The sequence below is a fragment of the Mauremys mutica genome, chromosome 7, assembly GCF_020497125.1.
Source record: "Mauremys mutica isolate MM-2020 ecotype Southern chromosome 7, ASM2049712v1, whole genome shotgun sequence".
Taxonomy (NCBI): Eukaryota; Metazoa; Chordata; order Testudines; family Geoemydidae; genus Mauremys; species Mauremys mutica.
Window position 1 is genome coordinate 64,501,559 of NC_059078.1, and position 24,915 is coordinate 64,526,473.

The following is a 24,915-nucleotide window of genomic DNA, read 5'->3' on the forward strand; positions in this document are numbered from 1 at the left end:
AAAAATGCAAATACAGTCCGTAAAATACATGTTTATGGTGTTAAACGTAAACTATTAAAAAAAAAAGAAAAAAAGGAAAGTTTGAAAGAAAGATTTGTTTGTTTCATTTCAATTAAGATGGTTAAAAGCAGCATTTTTCTTCTGCATAGTAAAGCTTCAAAGGTGTATTAAGTCACTGTTCAGTTGTTAACTTTTGAAAAAACAACCATAACATTTGGTTTAGAGTTACGAACATTTCAAAGTTACAAACAACCTCCATTCCCGAGGTGTTTGTAAATCTGAGGTTCTACTGTAGTTATACATACAAGTACTGAATAAACAGACAAATACAGTTCTCACCTTTCAATTGTGCAAAAACTTGACTGGGCCCCACTAACTTTGCCCATCAATCCACATACTTTTAAAAAAAAAGCAAATAATTAATTGAGATACGAAATGGTATTGGTTTTTTATTTGAGTGGAAGATACTAACCACCCTTCATCTGGCTTTAGGGGAGAGGAAGAGCGGGCATTCCACCTGTCTTCTCCCCTAAATGGGCCACAGATATGTAGGACCTGGTATCTAAAGAAATCACCTCACACTCAAATGTCAAATTATCATGCCCCATCTACACTTCCAGTTCAGACCAAAACTCCTCAACCACTGTACTGTAAACTTAATAAAGAAGAAAACTACTATGGAACGGGTACATTATATATGTTGCCATCACCAACAATAGTAAAACAAATTCTTGTAGATCTAGTAGTCAGCAAATAATCTCTCAATTTGGTAAGCTCACTAGTCAGTGCAAATGTACATATTCATGAAGTTGAGAGTTATGTATTTACTATGTCTTGTGATGATGTTCGTCCATCGTTTTCGAAGAAGACCTTAACATCTATCAGGATGTGAGCTGTCCACGGTGCGTCCGCAAATGGCTGGTAAGGCCAATACGGGCACGGAATGTTCTGCCACATGTCGGGTAGACATGTGTGGGCACCACTATTACAACATTTGCAGCTCTGGCTTTACGGAGTGCTCGCTTCTCTTGTGCTAGGGTTATCCTTCTGGCTTCAGATGTCTGGCAGCCTTGGTGGATCAGCGTACGCCATGTCGATCGGTCTTGTGCCAGGGTTTCCCAGGAGGTGATGTCGATATCCAGGGACTTAAGAGAGGCTTTCAGCGTATCTTTGTATCGCTTCTTTTGTCCCCCGTGCGATCGCTTTCCTTGAGACAGCTCACCATAGAAGAGCTGTTTGGGGATGCGGTGGTCTGGCATCCTTGCAACATGGCCTGCCCAGCATGTCTGGGCTTTCATAAGCAGAGTGTAAACTGACAGCAGTCCTGCTCTGGAAAGGACTTCTGTGTCAGGCACCTTATCCTGCCACCGAATCCTCAGAAGTCAGGCAAGTCGTGTGGAAGTGGTTCAATTGCCTAGCGTGCCTCCTGTATACAGTCCAGGTCTCACTGGCATACATCAAGGTAGTTAGCACTACTGCTCGGTAGACTTTAAGCTTTGTAGCAAGGCTTATTCCACGGCGGTCCCACACGTTGGTCAGCAGTCCGCCAAATGCAGAGCTTGCCTTGGCGATTCTGCAGTTGACCTCGATGTCAATTGTCACTGCGCGGGAGAGGGTGCTGCCAAGGTATGTAAATTGGTCCACTGCTTGCAGCTTTTGCCCTTTCACTGTGATGGTGGGCTCTTGGTGTTGGGCTTTCGGAGCTGGCTGGTGCATCACTTCGGTTTTCTTTATGTTGATGAGAAGGCCGAAGTTATCGCATGCTGCTGCGAATTTGTCCATGCTGGTTTGCATTTCCTGCTCTGATCCAGCATTCAGGGCACAATCGTCAGCAAAAAGGAGGTCTCGTAGCACAGTCTCCTTTATCTTGGTGACAGCCTGGAGTCTTCGCAGGTTGAACAGTTTCCCATCAGTCCTGTATCTCAGGCTGACTCCCAAGGAACTGTTCTGAAAGGCGTCTGACAGCATGGCTGAAAACATCATGCTGAACAGGGTCGGTGCCAACACACACCCTTGCTTGACGCCATTTGTGACGGGAAAGGCCTCTGAAGCTTCTCCGTCGTCCAGAACACGAGCCGTCATGCCGTCGTGGAACTGACGTACCATCAGGATGAATCTATCAGGGCACCCAAACTTCGACATGATACGCCACAGACCTTCACGACTGACAGTGTCAAAAGCCTTGGTGAGATCCACAAAGATGGTGTACAGTTCACGATTCTGCTCTTGACACTTCTCTTGGAGCTGTCGGACTGCGAAGATCATGTCCACAGTGCCACGCTCTTTACGAAAGCCGCACTGTGTCTCGGGTAATAGACCCTGTTCCAGGTGGTCAATCAGGCGATTCAGCAACACTCGTGCAAGGATCTTGCCTGCGCTGGAAAGCAATGATATTCCTCTATGATTATTGCAGACTTTTCGATTTCCTTTCCTCTTATAGAGGTGTACGATGGACGCGTCTTTCAATTCCTGAGGAATAGACCCTTGATTCCAGAAGGACTGAAACAGTTGAGTGAGTTTGTCGACAAGCACTGCACAACCATCCTTATAAACTTCTGCTGGGATCGCATCAGATCCTGAGGCCTTGCCACTGGACAGCTGGCTGATGGCCTGTAGGATTTCAGTGTCTGATGGTGGAACATCCAGGCTGTGGTTGATATCCGCCTGGGGCATTCTATCAATCGCCTCATTATTAATGGAAGATGGGCGGTTCAGTACGGATTGAAAATGCTCAGCCCAACGCTGTAGAATCAGTCTTCTCAGTAATGAGAGTTACACCATCTAAATCCAGTAAAGGCGAGCTCCCTGAGGGCCGAGGGCCGTACAAGGATCTGAGGGCTTCGTAGAACCGTTTTGGCATCGTTTCTATCAGCAAACATCTGGATTTCACCTGCCTTGGCACTCAACCAGGAGTCCTGCATCTTGCGAAGCTTGCTCTGTACGGTCCTGCAAGTGTTGTTAAAGACATTTTTCTTAGCTGATGACGATGGGTCGTTCTGATGAGCACGGTAAAGGCGGTGCTTTTCAGCAAGTAAGGCCTTGATCTCTTCATCGTTTTCATCAAACCAGTCCTGCTGTTTCCTGTGTGAAGGTCCAAGAACCTTTAGTGCAGAAGAGTGCACAATATTCCGGAAGCGTTCCCAGTCCTTCTCAGCATTTTCCTTGTACCTTCTCTTGAAATACTGCACTTGAAACTTGAAACTTGAAACTTGCGACTTTACAATTCTAGTTCAGAGGTCATGCACTTGATTTTTCTTTTTTGATTAGTTGGGGGAAAACTATGGAATTTCTTTCCTAACTACCTAGTATTGGTCATGATTTTACGTCTTATTTTGAAGTTTAATTTACACAATTATGGAGATTAAATTTAGTCTCATCAGTGTGAAGGTTTGTTATGTTTGCGTAGAAAAATGAGAAATAGAAAAATATTTTAATATTGATAAATATATTGAAATACTGGATCTGAATGTAAACCCAGTGCCTTTCTGATTGGTCATGGTTGGTTTACAAAATAACTACACAGTAGACTGCTAACCACAAAAGCTCTGTAGCATAATGTGAATTTTTTCTTAAATGGCCAGTTATACTGAAGGCCTCAAAATTGATGTGCCATCTGGAGATTTTTTTCTTGTGGAATGTAAGATTTTACTTATTTTTCTAAACTATTTATGTTTCATCTGTCAGTTTTAGAAAAAAGATGTCTGACTGTTAATCTAGCAGTGAACAAACCAGTGCTCTCTTGCACTGATAAGAGGGAGGGAAACATTGGATCATTTGGTTTACTGTTAGATGTACAACCAGTCACACGTTACTTTTTTGTTTATTTGGGTAGCATAAGCCACCGTAAATCATCCACTTCAGATAGTAAATTCTTTTAGGTGGGAGCACAATTGAGGCAGAGCAGCATTAGTTTTTAAATATGCAAATAAAATGCTTGTGAAAAGTGTCAGAGAGCCCAGAGGACTAAACATGCATCAGTTTTTCACAATGGCCTCCAAATCTTGTTTTATTGTAATCTCTGTGTATAAAAAAACCTGAAGACTTTTTCTTAAAGGAGGCTGATTATTTTAAAATATAGTTATTGTTAAGCAGTGATTAGACAAGTGCCTAAACTGGACAGCATTCTCACTGCCTTCACTCTCTTAGACATGGAAGATAAATACACCAGAAATTAGAAACTAGCTTTTCTATAATCCCTCCCCACCCAACAAAATCTGTTGTTGTTTTTTAAAATGGCTAGGCTGGGTGGAGTTGCAAAAGAAGAGCTGGATTGTGAGTTCAGACTTAGTACAGTAAAATGTTTTATCTGTGATCTGCAACTTGTTGCTGTGGCAACAAAGATACATGAATTTAAAGAGGAACATTTTCAGCATATGGGATTGATAAAATTGCAGTGTCTTTCTGCTCTTTCCAATTCAGGAGTAGGATTATCATTTGCCAAATTCTTATAATTGTCACACATTCTTTCTAAATTAAATGTAAATTGTATATTAAATTATGTTTATGATAATGTATAATATCTTACATGATAATGTATAATAACTTACAGATTAGTCAAAAGAATGATCTCTAATAGTTTAAGCACGCATAAGTGAGGGCTTTGATTTGACAACAAAAATTACTTTTACAAACTATGTTGCTTGAGCTTTACTAAATGGTAAATAGTTTAATGTATCGGGAGTTCTTGACAACAGATGAAGACCTGCCACTTTAAAGGCTCTGTTGCCTTAAATGCTTTCTAACTCCAGTAGTCAAAGGCTGTTAAGCTTTAAGTGCTCTGTCATACTTGCAGGCTTTTATAGCAGAAGCGTACAGCAAACAGCAATATGATGGAAAACGATGGCAGGTAGACTTAAAACACCATAAAGCATAGAGACAATTGTATGTAATGCCTCAAATTGAATCCGTTTTGAATGAAATGATCAGCCATATGTGCCACCCTTATGGACCCTGTAAGAAGAAGAGAAGAAATGTACCCTATTGCTAACTGTGCATGAAATTGCAGTGTTAGGAGATATTGACCAGATGTTTCAGTCTCAACAAATAGCTTGTTATGTGACTGAGTGAAAATCTCTCTGCTGCTTTGATCACATACACCTTAAGGGAAGAAGTAATTTAATAGAGGCTGTCAAAGTTCATCAATGTCAATAAACTTTGACTTGACCTTTGCCATCTGTTTTTGATACTGTTGCTGATAGAAGTTGAAAGGCAGATGTTTACAGTATGAGGGAGTAATGCTCTTTATGAAATCAACGCTACAGAGAGCAATGGAGATCTTTTTACTCCTAAACTCTTTTGGTGTGATTCAGGTGTTGGTGTGTGTTCATTCAGACTGCACAGCATTTATTGGAGGTGCAAACATGGGACATTCTTGAATTCTGAAATGTGAAGGCTTTTCTGGGGTTATAGGTGTGCTTTTTCATATATTTTTGTATCATTTTAATCTGTCACAAAGAAATCCTACACTAAATCATATTCGTATTTGGGAGCCGTGATACCTATATTGTCAGGTTAATAGTCATTTAACTACTTTGTACTTACACAGTGCCTTTCACTGGAGAATTTGAAAGCATTTTGCAAACAGTTGCCACACCTCGCAGTGTCCCCATGGAACAAGTATTATACCTATTGTACAAGGAGTGAGCTGAAGCATGCAAAGATTGCAACATGCTGATGTTCAAATTAGTGAATCTATGCCAGAACTGGTAGTACACCTCAGAACTCTGAAGTCTAGCCTTATTCTCTCACCTTTATATCACACTTCTTCCAATAACAGCAGATACATTCTGTAGTTTGCAATTACACTACATCAGTGGTTCTCAACCTTTTTTTTTTTTTTCCCACGGACCACTTGAAAATTGCTGAGGGTCTCGACAGACCACTTAATGATCTTTCAAAACATTGTTTGTACCGTTAGCTAACTATTGTAGAGCGGTTTTGATAAAAGCGCTATATTTAAAAAAAACCTTAATAATAATTAACGTTTTATGATCTAAAAATAAAAGCACACAACTCGTATTTTAACATCAGTAGTCTTACCTTTCTAATGTGATGGATGTGCCCTCTCCTCCGCCACGGCAGCCCCCGAGCTGGGGCTGGGAAAGAGGGGGTCTCTCCCGCTCTCCTCTGCCATGGAAGCCCCGAAGCTGGGGCCGGGAAGGAGGGGGGGGTCTCTCCCTCTCTCCTCCACTGCAGCAGTCTCCGACCTGGGGTTGGGAAGAAGGCGGGGTCTCTCTCCTGTCACAGCAGCCACACGGCTGAGGCTGGAAAGATGGGCCATCTGTCCCCAGCAGCCGCAGTCCTGGAGCTGGGGAAAGTCGCCTCTTTCTCTGGCCACCGCAGCCCTGAACGTCCCAAATTCCCTCCACCCCTCGTCTCACTCCACTGCCTCCTCCCACCTACCTCCTATTCCCCCCAAGGCCACCACCTCACCTTACATGTGCATCTTCTCCAGGGTCCAGGCACCTAATTAGTGGAGCCACGTCTGCGCTAGTCCACTAATTAGGTGGGTGGCCCTTCATTCTCTCATGTGCAGCCACCCAGGCGTGCACCTTAGAGGGAACTATCCATGGACCACTTGAATGGAGCTTGTGGACCACAGTTTGAGAACCTCTGCACTACATGTCTAGCTTTATTCCAGTCTTGTATTCACTGCTTTGCTACACACTTGCTGTGTGACTTTGGGCATGTCACTTAACATTTTGGCATCTCTTAACCTATCAGTAAAAAGAATCTAAAAGCTAATTCTCTCAAGTAGTTTAATTTATGTTAATAAAGCTCTTTCAGCTCTCCTTAATGAACAGTGGTATACACCATAAACTCCATATACTGGTCCCTGCTCTACAAAGGGTTTTGGATAGCTGGCTAAAAGGGGTGATTTTCAGAAAGTTCTGAGCACATGCTCTTGGAATTGTGTACCCTTTTAAGATGTTTCAGGTTGGGCAACTAAAACCTGAGGTTCCCAAAATCAATAGTCATGTGTGAAAAGGTAAACCATAGGCATCCTGAAGTGCAACCTGGCCCCTTTCTCCGTGCTCTGGTGGCACAAAGGGATTGGAAAGCAGCTCATCTCTCTAAGGGTACGTCTACACTACAAGACTATTTCGAATCTACTTAATTCGAATTTGTGGAATCGACCTTATGAAGTCGAATTTGTGTATCCACACTAAATACACTAATTCGACTGTCTGAGTCCACAGTAACGGGGCCAGCGTCGACTTTGGAAGTGTTGCACTGTGGGAAGCTATCCCACAGTTCCCGCAGTCCCCGCTGCCCATTGGAATGCTGGGTAGAGCCCCCAATGCCTGCTGGGGGAAAAAAATGTGTCGAGGGTGGTTTTGGGTAACTGTCATCATTGAACCGTCAATCACGCCCTCCCTCCCTGAAAGCGCCGGCGGGAAATCTGTTCGCGCCCTTCTCTGGTTGGTTACAGCTCGGACGCCACAGCACTGCGAGCATGAAGCCCGCTGCGATCATCGCTGCACTTATGGCCGTTGTCAACTCCTCGCACCTTATCGTCCACCTCTTCCACAGTCAGCTGCTGAGAAATTGGGCGAGCAGGCTCCGTCAGCGCGGTGAGGACAGGAAGTCACAGAGTGGCGCAGACCTCTCACAAAGCAGGGTACGCCGCGCAGTGGAGATCATGGTGGCAATGGGTCAAGTTCATGGTGTGGAACGGCGATTCTGGGCCCGGGAAACAAGCACGGACTGGTGGGACCGCATAGTGCTGCAGGTCTGGGATGAATCACAGTGGCTGCGAAACTTCAGGATGCGTAAGGGCACTTTCCTTGAACTCTGTGACTTGCTGTCCCCTGCCCTGAAGCGCCAGGACACCCGGATGCGAGCAGCCCTGACTGTGCAGAAGCGAGTGGCCATAGCCCTCTGGAAACTTGCAACGCCAGACAGCTACCGGTCAGTAGCGAACCACTTTGGCGTGGACAAATCTACCGTAGGGCTTGCTGTGATTCAAGTAGCCCACGCAATCGTTGAGCAACTGCTCTCAAAGGTAGTGACCCTAGGAAACGTCCAGGTCGTCATAGATGGCTTCGGCGCGATGGGATTCCCAAACTGCGGTGGGGCTATAGATGGGACTCACATCCCTATCCTGGGACCGGCCCACCAGGCCAGCGAGTACATTAACCGAAAGGGCTACTTTTCTATGGTGCTGCAAGCACTGGTGGACCATAGGGGACGTTTTACCAACATCTACGTCGCGTGGTCGGGCAAGGTTCATGACGCGCGTGTGTTCAGGAACTCTGGTCTGTTTAAACGCCTCAAGGCAGGTACTTTCTTCCCGGACCACAAAATAACGGTTGGGGATGTGCAGATGCCTACAGTGATCCTCGGGGACCCAGCCTACCCGCTAATGCCCTGGCTCATGAAGCCCTATACAGGCGCCTTGGACAGTGAGAAGGAACTCTTCAACTACCGGCTGAGCAAGTGCAGAATGGTGGTGGAGTGTGCTTTCGGACGTCTCAAGGGGAGATGGAGGAGCTTACTGACTCGCTCGGACCTCAGCGAAAAAAATATCCCCGTTGTTATTGCTGCTTGCTGTGTGCTCCACAATCTCTGTGAGAGCAAGGGGGAGACCTTTTATGGCGGGATGGGAGGTTGAGGCCAATCGCCTGGCTGCTGATTACGTTCAGCCAGACAGCCATGCCGATAGAAGATCCCAGCGGGAAGCGCTGTGCATCTGGGAGGCTTTGAAAGATAGGTTCCTCGGAGAGCAGGGTAACCTATGACTCTCCAGTTGATTTACAGAGAAGCTGAACCTGAGCCTGTTTCACTGACTGTTGACTTCGATCTGCGGTTACATACCCCGTTCTCCAGGTTTCCCCCCTTCCAACACACGTTTTAAAATAACTTTAATGGAACACTGATTATTAATAAAGTTGTCTTTAATTATGAATTCCTGTTCAAGGGTTGAAACATGGACGCGGACTGTGGTGGGTACGGTGTGCACTGATGTACAGACCGCTTCTACACTAGAGGAATGACAGGCTCCTGCTCCTACAGCAGTCTCTGGGGGGAGGACGGTTGCAGGTGGGTGTGCAGGAAGGGGTGGGTTTGCAGGAAGGGGTGAGGGGTGCCGTCTTTGGGACGGAGTTTGGATGCAGGCTCTGGGCTGGGGGTTGGGGCGTAGGAAGGGGTGAGGGGTGTGTGGGAAGGGTGAATATGTGTCCGTGGATGAGGGCTCTTGCTGGGGCTCAGGGCATCGGAGAGCCTCGTGGCTAGGGTGGAAGGGCATGGTAAGGACAGCCTGCCTTGCCATTTGTGGATGGCAGGCGCTAGGACCCTGGGGCAGCATACACCTCACAGACTGACCCGGGGCAGCATTCACCTCCCAGAATGACCCTGGTGCCTAGTGACTGCAGTCTGTGTGTGTCCTGCTGTTGATCCTGCCCCCAAGTCTGTACCCTGGTAATGGAGGCTGTCCTATGCAATTAAAAAACCCCTCCCCCCCTTCACACAAAGTCTTCTGACAAGGAAAACGTGACGGAAACAGTGAATAACAACAAACTACTCTTAATACTCAACTACACAGTGGGGGGATGAAACTTGGATTTGGGACTGGGTGATCCAGGAAGGGAAGCACTTCTCATACTTTAGGGAATGAGAGCTGTTTGGTACATGAGCGCTCTGCTGGGGTGGAGTGACAGTTTTCACGGCCCCTAGCGCCCCTCCTTCTTGTGATTTTTGGTGGGGGGGGGACAGGACTTTGTGGCGGGGGAAGGCGGTTGCAGATACAGTTCAGGGGGGCTCTCTGCTCCTGCCTGCGGTCCTGCAGAACATCTACAAGGCGCCGGAGCGTGTCCGTTTGCTCCCTCATTAGCCCAAGCAGCGTTTGAGTCGCCTGCTGGTCTTCCTGCCGCCACCTGTCCTCCCGTTCGCTGTGTGAGCGCTGGTGCTGACATAGGGTCTCCCTCCACTGTCTCTGCTCGGCCGCCTCGGCTCTGGAGCAAGCCATCAGTTCCGAGAACATATCGTCCCTAGTCTTTTTCTTTCGCCGCCTAATCTGCGCCAGCCTCTGTGAGGGGGATGCCGGGGCAGTTCGTGAAAGAGCCACAGCTGTGTGATGGGAAAAAGGAAGTGATTTCCTTGAAAAGATACATGTTTGCGAACACTGAACACAGTCTACTCAGTTTCTGTGAACAAGACCATACAGGGCACCTAGTCTCACGAGCTCTCAGGACAAGTTCGAGATTTCGGAATACGCTTTCATTGGCTGCGGTCTTGCACAGGAGATCGGACAAGCGGGGCGGTACAGCTGAATCCGTGTAGCAGCCAGGCCTGGTAAGCACTACACTATAGGCTGCTTAACAGTTAATGGATAGCTGTGCCCTCCCGCTGAAGGCAATCTGGAAAGCATAAAGTCTGACCCTGTTCCAGCCCCTCGCGGCTGTGCACGGGAAAGATCACTGTATGCTTTTCCTCTGCGGCCTCCAACACGTGGCTGTTAAACGAAGGTCATTGCTATGCAAAGTAAAAGTCAAGCATTCACAATAGTAACAGTACACTAATTGCCCTAATTAGATGCAGCAGTCGCCGAACGAGATTACCCTGAGGCGGGTCACTCGGAGAGAGAGAGAGAGGATGCTGATAGAATCCCTGCACAGACCAGGACCGTATGCTGCCATGCTGGTGGAGGCAATGATTCCGCTGTACATTAGGATGGCCTGGCGCGGAAGAGTGTGCTTCCACGGAGCACCAAATAAGGCACCTCTCCCCAGGAACCTCCTGCGGAGACTTTTCGAGCTGCTCTCCGAGAGCTTCGTGGAAGTGTCCCAGGAGGATTTCTGTTCCATCCCTATATGTGTGGACCTTCTCTTTATATAGTTTTTTATGGAAAAGTTTTTATATAGTTTTTACATATTTTTTAATCCTGTTTTTAAAAAAATAAATGTTTCCATGTTTATAGCACTTACCGACTGATCCTTCCCCTGATTCTGAGTCCGGGTTAACGGCCGGGGAGGGTTGGTAGGGGATCTCTGTGAGGGTGATGAAGAGATCCTGGCTGTCGGGGAAAGCGGTATTGTAAGCGCTGTCGCCTGCGTCGTCCTCCACAAACCCTTCCTCATCTTCCCCATCGGCGAACATCGCCGAGGAACTGCCCCTCGACACTATCCCATACTCAGAGTCCACGGTCACTGGTGGGGCAGTGGTGGCAGACCCACCTAGAATGGCATGCAGTGCCTCGTAGAAGCGGCATGTCTGGGGCTGGGCTCCGGAGCGTCCGTTTGCCGCTCTGACTTTTTGGTAGCCTTGTCTCAGGTCCTTGATTTTCACGCGGCACTGCGTTGTATCCCGGCTGTATCCTCTGAGTGCCATGGCTTTGGAGACCTTCTCGTAGGTCTTTGCATTCCGTTTGTTGGAGCGCAGCTCCGAAAGCACAGACTCATCGCCCCACACAGCGATCAGATCCAGGACTTCCCGGTCTGTCCATGCTGGGGACCTCTTTCTATTCTGGGATTGCATGGACTCCTCTGCTGGAGAGCTCTGCATCGTTGCAGGTGCTGCTGATCTCGCCCCGATGTCCAACCAGGACATCAGATTCAAAGTGCCCAGACAGGAAAAGGAATTCAAATTTTCCCGGGTCGTTTCCTGTGTGGCTGGTCAGAGAATCCAAGCTTGGACTGCTGTCCAGAGCGTCAACAGAGTGGTGCACTGTGGGATAGCTCCCGGAACTACTAAGTTCGATTTGCATCCACATCTAGCCTAATTCGAGATAGCCATGTCGAATTTAGCGCTACTCCCCTCGTCGGGGTGGAGTACCGAATTCGAACTAAAGAGCCCTCTAGGTCGAATTAAACGGCTTCCTGGTGTGGACGGTTGAGCGGTTAATTCGAATTAACGCTGCTAAATTCGATTTAAAGTCCTAGTGTAGACCAGGCCTAAGTGGGGATTTCCCCAGCATGGAGGAGTCCAAAATGGACATAGAGTAGGCAGTCAGCTTATGTGCCACACCTGCCAAAGTGCCCAGTGTAGTTGATGAAGAAGTGGCATGTCCAGAACATATTTTGCTGGGTTTGCCCATAGTTAATAGGTAGCCTCTTAGAGACCACTGCCTACTGGCAAAATTTAGAGCACAATAGAGTTACAACTTTCCATGACATTTAATAACACACATTGAAACACACAAAGATTTTTCCTTCATTGCATCTCACTTATAAATATAGGTATATTTTCTCCCTTTAAATATAGTGCAAAGGAATATATTTAGAATGGATTTTATTTATATACTAGCTGAATAGGTGGGCATGGCACTTTACAGACAATTAAAAGCACAAGTTCTGTGCTGCAAGATGCTTACAATCTAAAGTCAGATCAAAAACACAATCAATGGAAAACAGGTCATGGGCAGATGGTAAAGGGGTTAGAATGAAAAATGGTTAATATAGCAGTAAAATGTAACAGTACTTGGTATTGTGGATTTCTTCTTAGGAGATTTTGTGTTTTGTGTTTTAAATAAATCTAGAATGAAGTATCTCTAGTGGACTTTTGGTGAAGAAGTTGTAGGTATTGGTCTCAGATGCATGACTTTAACTATTCTTTTCACCTCAAGAGCAGTTATCACTATTAACTCATTTGACTGGAAGTTGCTTGAAGGTGGTGTTAGACATTTTAACAGTATTGCTTCCTCGTGCAAGATTTGGCAGCTTCAGTTAATGGTGCAGCAATTACTGTAAGAACATTGTACTCTGTTTCTCAGGCTTGTATATACAGACCAAGACAAGTCTCTGTTTTTTCTCTGAGATTTTTCTTCATACTGACCATCACATGATGTAAGGCCATAATAGTCTAGGAATGTAGTTTAGTGTAAAGGTAGCAAGCAAAAACATAGTATAGTGTGCAGGTTTTTTGGATGGCACAAAACTTGCACTCTCTCCTATTTACTGGGACTCAGTATTGTATATTGTGGCTCAGGGGTAGGTAACTCACACTGCCCGGGTCCTGGCCATCGGTCCGGAGGGCTCTGCATTTTAATTTAATTTTAAATGAAGCTTCTTAAACATTTTAAAAACCTTATTTACTTTACATACAATAATAGTTTAGTTATATATTATAGACATAGAAAGAGACCTTCTAAAAACATTAAACTGTATTACTGGTATGTGAAACCTTAAATTAGAGTGAATAAATGAAGACTCGGCACACCACTTCTGAAAGATTGCCGACCCCTGTTGTGGCTTCTTGAAACAATGCTTTCTAAATAAAGATCTGAAATAAGGTACAATATTAACCAAATGTTGACTTCGAATTGTGTTTCAGATGTACTCTCGCATCACTGACAAGAAATAGAAGTGAGTTAAGTCATTTAGAATAATGATATCAGTATTTTTCTTTCATATGAAGAGTATTCAATGTATGCATATGTTTTTGCCAGGTTCATATAATGGTTTAGTTTTTACTTCCATTTTTTCCTTACATTAATGGTCTTCTAAGCTGAGTTGTGATTAACCTCCTTCCTATATCCTTCCATTTAAAGTGGTCATAACAAATTATTTTCAAATGGACTCTCCATATTCTCACTATTGAGAGAGATGCCAAGGGTGCAGCAGGCTGTTGAAACAGTCTGAAAGCGGTGCCTTTTGGGACTCCTTTGGCTCTGAATATTTTGCTGATAAGGTTATAAGAGGGAAGGGGCGCTCTAACCTCCTCTGCAGTTCTTTTCACATGCAATTGTGGACAGACCTCAAACTTCTAGCCTGTCTCTATTGACCTTTGTCAGTCTTTCTATTGATTTATTAAAAAGTTGTAAGTGGTGGTTAAGATAGTTAATGTTCGGTTTTAGTAAACAGGTAATATATTAGCTAGTTTTATGGTTGTCAAGCTCTCTGTGCTCACAGGTGTGATTTGCAGTTCTGTCAGGATCAGATATGGCAGATTGCACAGTGAAGAGGTCAGGGTTCAAACAGCGTGCTTCCAAGGGCCTTCCATGCTTCAGATTCCTACGTTCAGGGCCTCACATGTCTTCGTGATACACATTTCCCATCTCAGTATTTTCTGTGTCCTTCAACCCATGGATTAGGAAGGAGAGAGAGAATCCTTTTCAGGCCTTCTTTCATTCAGAGTTCCTACCAGTCAAGTCTGCAGGTTTTAAGCCAGTAGGCTATTTGGGTTTTATGCAAGGCCCTAAGAAACAGTCTCCTGTTCCAAGCAGGTTCTAAGAAATCAGCTCCAGGATCCCTACTGACCCCTATTTCTGGATCTGGAACAAAGAAAATCATGTTGGATTTAGTGACTAAGATTCCATTTACCAATCTGGAAGTTACTTCAGAGCAGAGGGATACAATATTTCCTAGCCAAGTACATCAGTTTCTAAGACCCCAAGATTCAAAAGTGCAGCGCTGCTTAGAGAAGGCTTCAGATGCTTCATGGTAATGTTGCTAGCATGAGGAGTTTTTCCGGCCTCTCTCTTCAGCTTTAATATGTAAGTATGCTAGTAGCTGCAGCTTCAGAAAGATTCAAGAACTCAGTCTGCATTGGTTGATAAAGATCAAAAGATGGATTGCATTGACAAAAAGATATATTTATCAGCCTCTTTGGTTACCAGGATAGCCAATATTAATATTTCCCAGATACCAATACCATCTAAGGGACAAGATATGGCTATTTGCTCAGAAATTGTCTGAGGATTAGCGTAAACTTGCTAATGCTGTAACTCTGAAGAGCTGTGGTGCAGTCTGAAAGCACCAGTTGACTATTTAGACTCGGTTTCTAGAACTGTCTCTTCAGCTTTCTCCTCAAGATGACATTCTTGTGTAAGGTCTTCAATATTATCTGTTGAGACCCAAGAGCAGAAGACCTTCCTTCTACAGGCAAAGGTCTCTTCACAATGGAGAAGCTGAGGAAAACCAGTTCAATTGCTCAATCTCTGGGTTTTTCTTCACCTCAGAAATGGAGGCACTGCTTTCCACTACCAGTATGAGACAGTAGTACCCTGTGCTGTTTGTACCCTCCTCTCAGGTGGCTATACCAACAACAGCAGAGGAAAGCCTTTCAAATGAAGGCTAAAGAGATATGATCTGGTTCATCTTTCAACCCAGCATCCTCATTCTGGAGAATTCAGGCCATATGGTCTATTTGAGAACCACAAACCAATCTTAAACACAACTTTGTTTCCCTTTTCCCTACTTTTTAGAGAATAATAGTCTCTGTTACATGTGGCATGAAGAGGAATTGCTATGGGTCATTGCGCTCTAAAGGTCATTCAAAAAAGACTGTGTAATCTAATTTGACTCTGTGACACTTCCCCATATGTTTTCAAGGCTCCTTCTTACAAGACAATGGTGAAAGACAAAGTGCAATCCTTCCCGCAGTTGGGAGCAATAGAAGAACTCTCTATGGAATTTAGGGGAATAATAAAGGGCACAGGATCCAGAGATGTTTGGGCAAGTTACACGTAAACATCTTGGAGCAGCGGGTAGTGAGTAGGAATGTAAATAGCATTTAAAAAGCTAACTGTTAAAACGATTAAAAATATTTTGTTTAAACAGTTAACTGATTAAGCAGCTGGGCCCGATCTGGTCGGCGGCGGCGCTGGCTGGGCCCGATCCAGCTGGGATGGGAGTTAATGTTTAAGGCAGGTTAACCAGTAAGACTAATGCTTACCATTTAATCGGTTAACATTTTACATCCCTAGTAGTGAGAGGGGCCCTCAATCATTCTTCCTCAAGATTCAAGAAGACTTGTTCACATAGTCTGTGATCATATGTAATAAGCAACGAGGGAGTTGATTCCAAGCAATTCTGCAAAGTGGCAGTAGTTCATTAGGAACTGTATTTATCATGTTTAGCAGATGGTTTTCCATCTTGCAGGAAGAGATAGTACCCTTATGTGCCAGCTCAACCAAAATCTTCAAACCCAACATAAGTGGTTTGTGAAATGGTCAGTACTAGACTGGATTTTCCACAGTGGGGATGTCCAGCGAAAGACATTAGTCTGGACACCAAATGCAAAAGCTTCTGCTCATCAGGCGGCCTAGAAAATCATTCCATAAAAGATGTTTTTCTCCTGGACTAGAGAAGAACCCACCTCTGCACCTCCCCCCTTCCCCCCCCCCCCCGGCCATTCCTTTCATATCAAGGAGTCTTTGGAAATCAGAGGAGACAATGCCAGAATAATACTTATTGCATCAACATGAGAGGTATTCTGAGTTGCTTCAAATGTCTTGGCTCTTATGAATTTCACTGGAATTATTATCTGAGAAGAACAGATAGATCCAGCATCCAACCCAGAGTCTGTTCACCTTGCTGCTTGGCCCATGAGACTTTGACTGCTCCAGGACCATGCTGCTCAAAATCAAGTTCATGAGTTCATGATGAATTACAAGAAATGATCTTCTCCTGCTTGTTACTTACACAACTGGAAAAGTCGTTTGCTGTGGACAAACAAACAATATTAACTCTCCAATTTCAGTCCCAATATCATCAATCATTGAAAATTTTCTCTCTCCAGTACCTTGTCCCTATGCTCTCTAGCAATGTATATAGGAGCTCTTTCAGCTCATCATCTAGTACAGAGGTCCCCAAACTATGGGGCATGGATGAATGTTCAGGGGGGAGCAGTGGGGCCCGGGGAGAGAGCGCCACCAGCCTCACTTTTGTCCCAGCCCACCCTCAGCTTTGGACCCCAGCCGCGGCTTCTGCTTCTGTCCCCAGCCGCAGCTCTGCTCTCACCCCTGGCCACAGCTTTGTTCCTGGCCCCAGACCCGCCCCCAGCTGTGGCCACAGCCTCGGCCCCCTTTCTCCAGTCCCCAACCACAGCCACGGCCTGGTTCCTGCAGTGGGGGTGGCATAGACAGGGTAAGCGGGGGGGGGGGGGGCATGACTGTGAAAAGTTTGGGGACCCCTGATCTAGAAGAAGACAGCAAGAGTGTGTTGAGTCACTCTACAGTGAAAGACCCAGCACTGACTTGGGACTTGAACTTAGACTTCATAGGGTTATTGAAGCTCTCTTTGAATGGACAATTACTTTCTATTTAATTTCTCTCAATGGACAATTACTTTCTATTTAATTTCTCTGTGAAAACAGCATTCTTTATTGTCATAACATTTGCAGGAAGGGTCAGTGAGCTTCAGGCTCTTATGGCTGACCTTCATTTTACAGTATTTCATGAGGATTAAATTTTCCTTCACCCTCATCTTTCCCAAAGTGTTAAATGATTATTATGAGACTCCGGCAATAAATCTGTCAGCATTCTTTCCAAGACCACGTCCCATTGAAAGAAAGCTCAGTTACATTAATTAAATGTGAATAAAGCATTATGTGAATAATAATTTCTATTTCAGTAGATCCAAATAATCTAGAAAATCACCCATATTTTTCATTGCCTATAGCAGTGGTCTCAACCTATTTACCAGTGTGAGCCACATATGCAGCTCTCTGTGTTTGTTATGTGGGCCACATCCACACAATATATATACTTCCTGTATGTCCCTGAAAATGTCACATGGGCCCCAGCTGTGTGCCGATTGGGCTGCAAGTTGCCCACACGCTCAGGACCACAGGTTGAGAACTACTGGCCTATAGGGATAACTATTAGGGAAATGTCATCACTGCCCAGCACCCATCCAAATGCATCTGGCTTTACATTAGAAGAGTATTATAATTTGGCAGTGTTCTTATGCTGGCTCATTCCATTAGGGACAAGATCACCACCTTAATTGTATGCCATAGACATATTCTTGGCAGACCTATGACATGGCACCAGGGCCGGCACCAGCTCAGCAAGTAGGTGCTTGGGGCGGCCAAGGGGAAGGGGCAGCATATCGGGCTCTTTAGGAGCAATTCGGCAGTGGGTCCCTCGGTCCCTCTTGGAGGGAAGGACCTGCCGCCGAATTGCCGCCGAAGAAGAAAGCTGCGTGGTGGAGCTGTCGCCAATCGCAATCACGGCTTTGAAGTTCAGGTGGAAGGAACTGAGGCAGTGAGCATGCTCCACCCCCTTTTCATACATCATGCACCTCAGCAAAGCTACCTGAAGAATCTCTGTCTGCTGTATCATGGGCACATCTCTCAGTAACAGGAATACACAGAGGCTTATCTCAAAGCGCTTCAGTAAGTAACCTTCATTTTCATTTTAAGTATAGGTGTCCTGATGTATCAGAAATAAAGACTGGTGTACACTTGAATCCGTGCAGGACCTAAGTGTTCAGCCACCCAGTCCAGAAAACATTTTTGACCCCTTCCCAAACAGATCTACCTGGAGTGAGAGAGAATGATGCAGCTCCCCCTAATACTTATTTGACATCCTTGGAAATTGGTCCTCAGTGCGACCACTCTGATCACCTGCCTGCCAAGGCAGGCCTTGACTTGACTATTTGTTGGCAGGTTGCATGTTTAAACTCAGTTGAGCTACTACACACAGTCAAAATTGTGGCATTGTAGCATGAATACTTTTTCATAAAGATTTATGATATAGTACATGAAGTGTTATTGATGCTTTGATTTTGATCAGATGGTATATAAGGGTGACAAAAGAGATATGTCATTTGCTAAAATGTGTTAGATCCCCAGGGGGCAGTTTGTGAAATTCCACAGGGATTTTTGAGGAATTGGCAAGGTTCATGTAGAGCTGATGCTTTAAGTGCTGTCCATACTATACCCTGCAAATTCTAGTAATCTGTGAGAGTAAGTCACACTTTTTGGCAGAGAACACAAGATTTGAACCTGTCTCCTCTTATCAACATTGAAACTCGTTCCCTGCATTCCATAATGGAGCGTATGGCATTCTTAATCTTATAAAATAATCTGTTCTGCTTCTCTTTGCCTTCAAAAACAGTAGAAAGAGTTCAACTATTGGTTTTATAAAGTATTCTCTGTAACACCTCAATCTCTTACATAAAAATTCCTTATTCTGTAGAGGTTCAGTTACTTTCTTTATTAATTTAGAATAACAACAAATAGGTCTGCATAGCTGATCAAATATATGTTTTTGTATGTGAAAAACTTCTGTTGCTCCAATAAAGATACCACATTTTCAGTTTTGTCCACTCATTCCTAATTAGTGAAGCCTTTTTTTGTGTGAATAAAGCCCTTTTTTCCTCTGGAACTGAATAATAATGGAGACATAACTAAGAATGTATTTCCAGCTCAGTTACTTGAACTTTCTACAACCCACAGATTCCACTAATGCTGATTTGTAATGGAGACATTATCATTTATTTAGATCTCGATTAGGAAACAATTATAAGTGGGGTTTTAGCATGCAGTAAATTCATGTTGCCTTTAATTCATACTGTAGATTGAGTGGATAAGCTTACTGATTTTAAGTAGGGGGAATTATAATGACTTCAGTTGGTTGACTCATGACTGCCAGGGTAGAGTTTTGTACTGTTTCTTCATGTCATTTATTTTTTTAGGTCACTACCAGTTTTATCTTGTGGTTGAATTTTATTTTTCTCATTTTAGCACACAACACAGAATCAGTTACAGTTGATTGATATTATATCTGTCCTTCTTTTGTAAAGAGAAGCTTTATGAAATAACCCAACGGTTTAGCAGCACTACACAGCTATACTCTTTATTTAAAAATCAATTTGCAGAATTGCTCTGAGTAAAGTTCAGGACAGAGATTTTTACATATTTACCAGTGTGGCTAGGATAATTCCCTTATTTTGCATATAACTATTATTTACCGTGCTAGTTCCATTTTCAAAATCTATGTTGTGAACAGTGTAGACTTTCTTTCTATTTTTTTCCAAATGTACTGTCTTCCTCTGTTTTGCTCTTCTGTTTGTCTGTGTTTTGTTCTGTTTTGCAATTACCTTTTTAAAAAAACAAACAAAATCGCTCTTAGTTCTTTTGAGGGAACACAGATTTATTGACGTATCTTATCTGACAGGCAAATGATTTTTTTTGTACAATACGTCATTATATTTGAATACAGTATCAGAAGGACTCATGAGTTTTACTTTAATTTTGAACTATTAAACCTTCAACATTATTCTATGTGAATCCTTGATTAACCTTTTCTGAGTTAATGTATCGAATATTTTTTTAAAAACCTATGGCACAGAGCATGTGCCATGTCTTAGAAAAGTTAAGGAGAGAGAAAAGAGGTGAAAAAAATATATATCAAGCATTCTCAGTTATTTGTATTTTTTTTTCTTTCCATTGGCAGTGGATGATCGAGAGCCCTTACAAGGCAGCAACTTTCTTTGGGTGCATTGGAACAGACAAATTTGGTGCGATCCTGAAGAAGAAAACTGAGGAAGCTCACGTGGATGCTCATTACTATGAGCAGAGTGACGAGCCAACAGGAACTTGTGCTGCCTGCATCACTGGTGACAACAGGTCAGATGTCTTTCCCTAGACGTTTTTCTTGTTCTTGAATGATACGAGTGCAGATAAAATAGAAGTCTACCTTTTGATTTGGAACATATTTGTAATATTTGACCTTGAAAATGTAATACACAATAAAGATGCAGTATCAACAACAACATTTATTTGCGAAGTTGAGGCAGCTGGCTCTTCTATTTTTTTTTCATGTTCTGAGTATATAGGGTGCATGATAATGGAAGGGTGTTAGTATAATAATCGACAGTAGCTTCTTGTTACTGAGCCTTAAACTGTTGTTCTAGACAAAGGACTGTGTACAGGAAAACCTTGGAAGGCAGTGGATAATCTCAAAGCTCGTCTGTTAATTGTAGATGAAAGTTGATTGACACATCACTATGAGTGACGAAAGATATTAATGTAATTAGTGTATTTAAAGAGAGTAGATACCAGTTAATCAGTCCAGTGCTGTCACTATATGGAAGGATGAAAAGTGAGATATTGTTTGTCACTGATGTTCACAAGTTAGTATGAGAACTGCAACTCAACAGAGGTGAGCAAGACAATGAATGATGTCCTGAAATTGTGACAACAATTAGAATAAGCATAACATTGAACTATCCACTACTATATGTTTTATTTGTATTTGAGATTTTTATTTATTTTTAACTAATCTGCATATCATTGAAGTTTCACACTCATGACACGCTCATTTGTCTCATCTTGTCTTAAATTAAATAGTAAGTGCCTCATGACAGGGGCCATAAATTCCAGTTTGGTTGTACAAAACATTGTGCTACTGGACTCTCATCCTGATTGGAGCATTTTGGGTGTTACCGCAATACAGCCAATAAAAACGAAGAGTTTTGAAGAAGAGAATGAAGATACAGTAGCTCATTCTGAGCATGTTCCTTCTTTTTATTTTCTCTGCACAAAAAGGTTTCCTCTTTACTGTTGTTGACATGTGCTGATTTTTAATGATGGTTGCTGAAGACTTGAGATGTCTGTCATGCTTTCTGGAGTGACTCACGACCATGAGTGCCAACCTCAGGGCAGACTGTCAAGAAGCAGGGCAGAAACCTCAAACCCATTGTATGGTCTATAATTAGATTTCACCAACCCAGTAACAATTGTGAACTCCTAAAGCACTATAACAGTCTTCCTATGGAGTCACAGACAGTTCCCCTGGGCATTCCAAGCTGGACTTAGTAGTGATTGCTATATACCAAAGATCACAAAAGATTCAGGTTCCTTCCAGTCCCAAGAGACCAGTTACTTACCTCAGGTCAACTTGTACCTTAGACCTCTTGCTAAAGATAATGCTTGTAGACAATCCTATAATAAACTAATTAAAGATTTATTAACTAGGAATAAGAAATGAGGTTTATTACAAGGTTAAAGTAGGCACAGTCAGTGGTTTTAAAAGATGACAGAGCTATAGTAATGTCAGCTCTAAATGTCTTTTAGTGCTAACCCAGGTTGACCTTAGGGATGCCTGCTTGTGTTTGGTAGCTCCAGCCATGTGAGAGTCCAAACAGCAAAAGAGATAAAAAATATTATTGTCAGCTACTTTTATTTCCTTCTTCCAGAGTTCAAGCTGATGGGACAAGCCCTTTTGCACATAACCTATTCATGGGAGTGAAAGGACAGTTAACAAATATGTGATGTCTCACAAAGGCCCATTTAGTTTTGATAGGCCTTCTTGATGAGCAAGAGAGGATCCCTGTTTACAGTAATAATGTGAAAAATTAAATATCTTATAGCATGTGATAAAGAAATTATAAGTAATATTAATGCATACAGCAATTTACAAGCATTTCATATAGTCAAAAACTAAACACATTGTTTTAAGTTCAATAGCCATCTTAATCATCCTAACATACAGGTGAAACAGATTGGTTTCTAGCAACAAATTTTACAGGATAGAGATCAGTTCAACTTAGTTCATGCTTTTATGAATAAGTAGGCAGAAGAATGTCCAGATTTGATCATCTGGAATAGCAATTTTTTCCCCGAAACTGTTAAATTTTTATTCAGTGGCATTAGTTAGCTTCAGTAGAATCTGCTGAACCAAGTAACCAAAATGTGGCCACTCTAGGTCTAGGACCATGGCGCACTTTGGGAAGACTTTACTGCCCGCCCTGCAAATTATCAAGAAGCAGCTTGCTTTGTGAAAGGCTTGATTGGTTCACTTGCCCTTGGAAACTCAGAATGCTCTCTGAAAGTATGCTTGAGGACTGCTGATCAGAAAAGAATTGGCAAAAAGAACAGGAGTACTTGTGGCACCTTAGAGACTAACAAATTTATTTCAGCATGAGCTTTCGTGAGCTACAGCTCACTTCTTCGGCTGCTGTAGCTCATGAAAGCTCATGCTGAAATAAATTTGTTAGTCTCTAAGGTGCCACAAGTACTCCTGTTCTTTTTGCGAATACAGACTAACACGGCTGCTACTCAGAAAAGAATTGGTTAACGCTGATCTGAGTTGAGCTGCTGCTCTTTGCAAAGGGGATGTGGATTGTTGTTTGCAAAGGGGATAAAACTGATTGCAGATTGTTGGGACAGAGAGTACTAAGGAAGTTCTTCCCATAGAATTGTAGAATACTTCTGGATAACGCCTGGGACTAGGATTGCCAGGCATCTGGTTTTCAACTAGAATGCCCGGTCTAAAAGGGACCCTGGCGGCTCCGGTCAGCACCGCTGACTGGGCCATTAATAGTCTGGTTGGCCACCCACAGCAGGGCAGGCAGGCTGTCTGCACAGCTCTCAGGAAGTTGCTGGTATCTCTCTCTCTGCCTCTTAGGCATAGGGGCAGCCCCGATGGCTCCGCTCACTGCCCAAGCACCAGCTCTACAGCTCCCATTGGCCGGGAACCATGGCCAATGAGAGCCATGGGGGCGGTGCCCGCAGGCAGGGACAGCACCCAGAGCTGCCTGGCCATGCCTCCATCCACCTAGGAACCAGAGGAAGATGCCAGCAGCTTCCGGGAGCCACCTGAGGTGAGCGCCGCCTGGAGCCCTCACCCACTCCCATGCCCCAACCCTCTGTCCCAGCTTGAGCCCCCTCCTGCATTCCAAACCCCTTGGCCCTAGCCAGGTGTCCCCTCCTGCACCCCAAACTCCTCATCCCCAGCTTCACCTCAGAGCCTGCATCCCCAGCGAGAGCCCTCTGCCGCAGTCTGGATCCCCTTCTTGCACCATGAACCCCTTTCCCCCTCAGCTGGGAGCCCTTCCTGAATCCCAAACCTGTCATCTCAAGCCCCAGCTGGATCCCTTACCCCTCCTCACACCCCAACCCTCTGCCCCAGCCCAGTTAAAATGAGCACGTGAGCGAGGGTGGGGGAGAGTAAGTGAAAGACAGAGAGTGGATGGAGTGAGCAGTGGGCAGGACCTCGGGAAAGGGGTGAGGCAGAGGGCAGGGCAAGGGTGTTCAGTTTTCTGCAAACAGAAAGTTGGCAACCCTACTTGGGACCTGAGTCAAGTGGAGCTGCATCTTCGTTGCAAAGCAATAGGGCTCAGCCTCTGGGTCCCAGCTTGTCTCGAAGGTGGACCCTTTAGCCCTGCAGGGTCCTGGGACCCTGGGTCCGAACCCCGGGTTAGCACCATTGGGGTGTAGACACAATGGGGGTTAGCCTGGAGCCCAGGTTCAAACACGGGTTTACATTGCAGTGTAGACATATCCACACACAAAAGATTCGTAATTAGCAATAACTGGCAGATAGGCCAATGACTGAGTGGGCCGAGAAAGTGAGTTTCATCCCCCCCCGGAAGTGATCCCACCAGGTCATGGTTTCCAAAGTGGAGAGGGGAATGTGAGGAAGCTTGTGCTACTCCTCCCTCTGTTCTGTGGATAAATAGAGCATTGCTCTTTCAAGATCTGTTAATCTTGCTCCTTTTATGATCACAAAAATTAAAAACCACATTTAAATGTATTCTTAAGAGCCATTTTTTCATTCTTCCTTCGTGCAATTACTTTCTCACAGTGGTACTAATAGTTTATTCAGCTGCAGACAGAAGTGAATTTGACTTTTCAGCTTATTTATTCAAGAAGTATTTTCAAGAGTTTGGTTGAATCAAATCCACCAAAAGGTGGAGGAAAAGGTTATTTATGCTTCCTTATCCTTTTAAATTATACCTCTGCTTCAGTGAGTGATGATCTGGCAAAATATATTCGCCTCAATTCTTTCTCCTGTTGCCCTGTAGTTTTTGGAGTTTTGGGTCATTTCATGTCAAATTAATTCATATTAGTAGAGGTGGTCATAAATCTCTGATAGAAAAAAATAACCCTGCATGCACTGTTTTTTATTTCTCTTTTCCATAGAAAAGAAGTTTTGGTTTTTCTCCCCTTTTCAACAATTTTTATTTTAAAATATGCAGAAGGGTCTAGTGCTTAGAGCAAGGAACTAGGGGCCAGAACTCTCCCCATGTTTACAGTGTGTTCGTGGGCAAGTCTTTTTACCCCGGAGTGGTTGTGTTAAATCTTTTCATAGTAGAATTGCATATTAATGATTGTGTATGTATATGACATACATTTATCGGTTTCTCCGTAAATGTGGATTAAAAAAAATGTTTCTCATGTTTGTATGATTTTTCTCTCCGTATATAATTATGCATGTTATGTAGATATATTTTACATGGACTA

The 24,915-nt window shown here is 43.9% G+C and overlaps 1 protein-coding gene across 7 annotated transcripts in view; it reads left to right on the forward strand.

Annotated features, from left to right (window-relative positions):
* The window catches only part of ADK (adenosine kinase), a 566,325-nt gene that overhangs the window by 273,893 nt on the left and 267,517 nt on the right, over positions 1-24,915 (forward strand). For all 7 annotated transcript variants that reach the window (XM_045025033.1, XM_045025027.1, XM_045025030.1 and 4 more), the window contains one exon: positions 20,123-20,295. In XM_045025033.1, the coding sequence (XP_044880968.1) occupies positions 20,123-20,295 (173 nt within the window). The remainder of the gene's footprint in view (positions 1-20,122; positions 20,296-24,915) is intronic.